The sequence below is a fragment of the Limulus polyphemus genome, unplaced genomic scaffold, assembly GCF_000517525.1.
Source record: "Limulus polyphemus unplaced genomic scaffold, Limulus_polyphemus-2.1.2 Scaffold2711, whole genome shotgun sequence".
NCBI classification, from domain to species: domain Eukaryota; kingdom Metazoa; phylum Arthropoda; class Merostomata; order Xiphosura; family Limulidae; genus Limulus; species Limulus polyphemus.
The window spans coordinates 140,640-145,812 of record NW_013668321.1 but is presented as its reverse complement, the minus strand read 5'-3'; the positions used below and the strand labels follow the sequence as shown (position 1 = coordinate 145,812).

The 5,173-nt window shown below is 32.6% G+C and overlaps 1 protein-coding gene across 1 annotated transcript in view; it reads right to left on the bottom strand.

The window, feature by feature from the left end:
• LOC106467701 (glutamate decarboxylase-like) overlaps positions 1-5,173 on the bottom strand; it is a 79,949-nt gene that overhangs the window by 8,346 nt on the left and 66,430 nt on the right. Inside the window, exons 5-6 of the mRNA XM_022395899.1 lie at positions 3,644-3,759; positions 647-726 (exon numbers count right to left, since the gene is read on the bottom strand). Of these exons, the coding sequence (XP_022251607.1) occupies positions 647-726; positions 3,644-3,759 (196 nt within the window). The remainder of the gene's footprint in view (positions 1-646; positions 727-3,643; positions 3,760-5,173) is intronic.

Sequence of the window (5,173 nt, the reverse complement as noted above, 5' to 3'; positions counted from 1 at the left end):
GAAATCTCCTTGGTTTCAGCACTAAACCAAAGTACATCTTAATCAGTAGGAGATTTCATGAAACACTATTCATTGTTTAGTGATGAAACCTGATTAAGATGTGAATAGTGTTTCATGAAATATCGTACTTTGGTTTAGTGCTGAAACCTGATTAAGATGTGAATAGTGTTTCATGAACACCTCCTACTTTGGTTTAGTGCTGAAACCTGATTAAGATGTGAATAGTGTTTCATGAAATCTCCTACTTTGGTTTAGTGCTGAAACCTGATTAAGATGTGAATAGTGTTTCATGAAATCTCCTATATTGGTTTAGTGCTGAAACCCGATTAAGAATTCATCAAAGAACTTGAAGAATTTTTCTTATATTTTCCATTAGTTGTGCATATGATTTTTGCTTATTTAGGAATGTTCTTCGGATTTGGTCAAATTTATGCGCCTAGACAAAGACGTCTGATAAAATTACCTAGAATAAATATAGTTTAGATATAAAGCGTTTTTTTTTCTCATACCACAGAAGAAAAGACTGAGATCTCTGTAGTACTTGCCTCTTTCAAAATTACTTTTGACGTGCTAAGTTTTACTTACTGTAAACAATTCAGTATAAAAGATTAAAAAGATAAAAGAATAAACACGATTGAATATTTACCTGTCGTCACATGGAACCTCAATGACATTATCTGTACCTAGTCCAGACACCATTCCAGCACCTTTGATGGAATAATGACTCTAAAAAAAGAAGAAAAAAAACTGGAGACACATATGTTTTTTTCATTTATCGTGAAAGTAATATTAAACCAGTTTAGATTAAACTGAAACTAACATTAAACCAATCATCTTACAGTAATATCACTAAACCAATCATCAGGCAACATTTATACTAACAGTCACCAGACGAAATTTGTACAAACGGTTTCTAAAAGTATAACTGTGCATTAGTATATCTCTAGATGCAAGAATTAATTAAATATTCTGGGTTTACTTTGTTACATGGTTTTGCTGCAGTCATAGTGTTTATACTTCAATCGTGAATTTTTTTAAAAATATGTGGCGTCCTAAGCACGTGCCGTGATTCATTTCTGTCTCATCATGAAGCTGTTTAGTCAAGCAAACGTTCTACGAAGTAGAAGAAAAATCTTATTTTTTAATACTATTTGAATAAAAACTGGCTATCATTTCTAAGAAACTGTGAGAAATTCACAGTAATCCCTATTCTCGTTCCAAAATGAAGATTTCGTAATTATTAGCAACAACAATCAGTTGACATCTCATAAGATTACAATTTAAGTTCAATGATTTTTAAGAAAAGTACATTTACATTAAAACAAACATAAAATATCTTAAAACACATCATTATCTAAGAAGAGTGATTTTTCCTTTTGTTCCAGAGTACTTTATTCTATGCTGCCATATTAGTAATTAATATTACTTGTAACAAAAGATATAAGCTAGAGTAACCAACAAGCTGTTGATGTATTTGTCAGAAGACTGTTGCTTAAAACTGTTTAAATTAAACTTTCGAGAATTCTAGTGGATTTTATCAGATTTGTTTTTACTGTTGGAAGCATTACCTGCAGTAGATTATCTTAGTTTTTACTTCACAACTTCAATACGCTTTAACATTTACTTCAAGGTTTATTGTAATTTTAGAATCGTTGCAGCACTCTTATGATTCATAGGGGCCCCTGCATGATCAGGGGGTTAGGGCGCTTGACTAGCAACCTGGGGGTCGCGAGTTCAAATCTCCGTACCACCAAATGTGCTCGCCCTTTCAGCCGTGGGGGCGTTATAATGTGACGGTTAATCCCACTATTCGTTGATAAAAGAGTAGCCCAAGTGTTGGCGGTGGATGGTGATGACTAGCTGCCTTCACTCTAGTCTTTCACTGCTTAATTAGAGACGGCTAGCGTAGATAGCCCTCGTGTAGCTTTGCATGAAATTGAAAACAAACCACGATGCGTAGAAGTGCATTCTACTGGCACCTGGTGGCGGTTAGAAGGATTCAAAATTTAGTTTGTGTTTTATTTCTAAACCTGTAGCTACATTAGTGTGATTAAAAGCTCTCGGTTGAAAAAGTCAATATTTGGTCTGATTTTCTTTGTTTTGTTTTTATATTAGTAAGATGTTAAAAACGGCGTGGCTGAAAGATTGTGGTATTTCTGAAATAGGAAATGGTAGTCTTTTGAAGTAATTCTGTAATTCTTTTACAATAAATTATTGGGAAAAGACCATCAATTTGTTTATTTTTCAGAAATCGCACGTTTTTATTCTTCTCCCACGAAAATCTTGAAATATCTTGCAAACATTTTATAAATTATCCGAGTTATGTTTTCTACCTAAGTGTGTATTTGGTTATTCTAATATTTTGAGCTATCTAAGGTTTCTTGTACCACATATTGGCTAAATGACCAAGTCAGACAGGTAGCCATCCCTAATTTAGAGGTGCTGACCAGAAGGAGGGAATTTATCAGTATTAAACGCCGCCTGTTTTGTACGTATTATTAATTGAATAATGGGATTAACCGTCAAGGTTAAAACGGCCTCACAGCTGAAAATGCAAAGTATGTTCAGCAGTATATATCGGCTCGAATCTTAAATCTTTCGATTCTAAGCCTAGCGCGCTAATTAGTAGACCACCCCTGGTACACCTGGAAATTTATTTTTATTTTTTAGGACATAGTTTAGACATATTCAGAACTACAAGTTCAAAAAAAGACTTTGTTGCTAAATTCTTAAAAGTTGGCGATAGTCACAAGGCTTAAAGATTCGGTATTCCACAACCTCTTCTCACTTAACCTACCTTTGATGTTTTCCCGTTCTAAATATTTACTTTGACTCATTTTAATATGTAATAGTGCTTTAAATTAATAGTGGTCTATACAATCATTAAAATTGCTTTAATTTTCTTTATTACATAATATAAATATGTATAGAAGAACTGTAAAAGTAATTCAACGTTTAGCCTGGTTGTGAGGAGAATGATTGAAAGTCTGTGTGTGAACACGTAATCTTTCAATGTATAAATGGTGTCTCGTTACCACTAGTTATGAATGTGAGAACACGCAAATATTTATCATAAATCTATGATAATGTTTTGATTAATTCGAATTTTAATCAGATATTAAAATCATCGCCGAATTGTCCAGATATTATTTTTTACTTTCATGTTTGTTCATTCGATTTTAATGAAAACCAAGCCTGGCTTATGACGGAATTATGATTGAGTAATCTAATGTAGCATTGTAAATATTCCAATATTGCTGTATTTTTACACTAAGCTGGTGTATTAAAATACTCACAAGTCTATATTCTAAACTAACTTGTTTCAGCTCTTCATGTTGATTTTTCGTTATAAGTAAACCAATATAACACAAAAATAATATCATTATAATAAGCTGTAGGTTTCACAACGTATCTGAACTTATATAAATAACTGGTTAAATTATTGACGAATATGACAAGATTGAAAGTATAAAATCATATGCCGCACGTCAACACCAACTATAATTAACCAGTGAAAGTTTTTTCTTCCAATAGTATGCTTAAATACTTTAGAAAACGACTATAATATTACTTATGTTTATCCAATCATAATTAATATTACAAATAGAGCTATATAGATATCACCAATGAAAACTGTCCTTACATGTTCCGAGGTGAACATAACTAACTGGGGTAGAGTTTTTAATCCTTGTTGCTTGTAGTTAGGGAACATCTTGTGCCGGGCAACTAGCATCGCATACAGATTGGAGATAGCGCCGCCTATACAATGTTAATTGAAACGTTATTTTGGTATAAATCATAAGTATTATCAATGGTATTCTTTGTTAGAATTGGTATTAATCAATTAAAATAATGAGAGGTGAGAACAGTTATTATTTTTCTTCAAATAGAGTAATATTAAAAAAATACATTTTTAGAGAGGAAGTATTATAAACATATGAAAAATATTATTAAATGATAAACACACACACACACACACACATATATATATATATATACAGATACTTTATTACTTACAATTCAAAGAACTCATAAATGAATGGAAAACAAATAAACATAGAAACACTGAGGTGACGTTAAAGAAACAGAATCTTTGTTTTAATCCTTAACTCATAGAGATTAGTTTCTGAAGAAAATGTTAGTGTTATATGTTAATATAAATAGCAAACAAAGCTAAGCTTCTCAATGTAATGAAACTTTATTCTATAGTTCTTACAATGATGCGTTTACCGTGGTGGCAAAAATTCTGATTCATAACTTTGGTCTGACATGAGAGTGTAAAAGCTTCCATATGCTAGATCTCTTCCTATAGGTGTATCAGATGAGTCTAGAGTTATAGTCATGGGGAAGGTCAGTCTAGGTCATTAAGTTAAAAATGTGGTCAAAAATACTCAAATTTGTTAGAATAGTGTGCTTATTTCCTCTAAAAAATCTCTTTCCGGTAGTAAAGTTTTCAAAATGAAACTAAAGTTATTTTTCAGAAAACAACGTACCACTTTAATTAAAGAAAGTTTGTTTGAAGTTAAGCACAAAGCTACACGATGGTATATCTGTGCTCTGCCCACCACGGGTATCGAAAACCGGTTTCTAGCGTTGTAAGCCCGCAAACATATCGCTGTGCCACTGGGGAGCATTGAAGAAAGAAATCGTGGTGCTTTGACATTATTTTCTCATCGTTTTATTTAGGTCATTGCTCTACATTTTTAAAATGTTTTAATTAAACTGAGAACTGATAAGTTTTAAACTATTTTTTCTGTGTTATTTCAGATGTCTGTCTACTAGAGTTTAGAATGACAAAGTTTGGGCGAAATGTAATTGTTGCATATTTTGCCAAAAATCAGACAAACTCTTAAATAATGAATTGATAGTGGTGTAGAGAAAGTGAGAGAATAATTTTATATAAAAAAATGTAATGCAATTAAGACACATTTAGAGACGTAGTGGAGTGTCTTGAATATTTGTATATCTTAGAAACCAAACAGCCTCAGTGGGACATTAAGTCTTGCTATGCCTTATTCTGCAGTATGACCCCCCCCCCCCAGTGGAACAGCGGTATGTCTGCGGACTTACAACGCTAGAAACTCGGTTTAGATACTCTTCGTGGGCAGAGCACAGATAGCCCTTTGTGTAGCTTTGTGCTTAACTTCACACAAACAAACAATATGCAGTATGA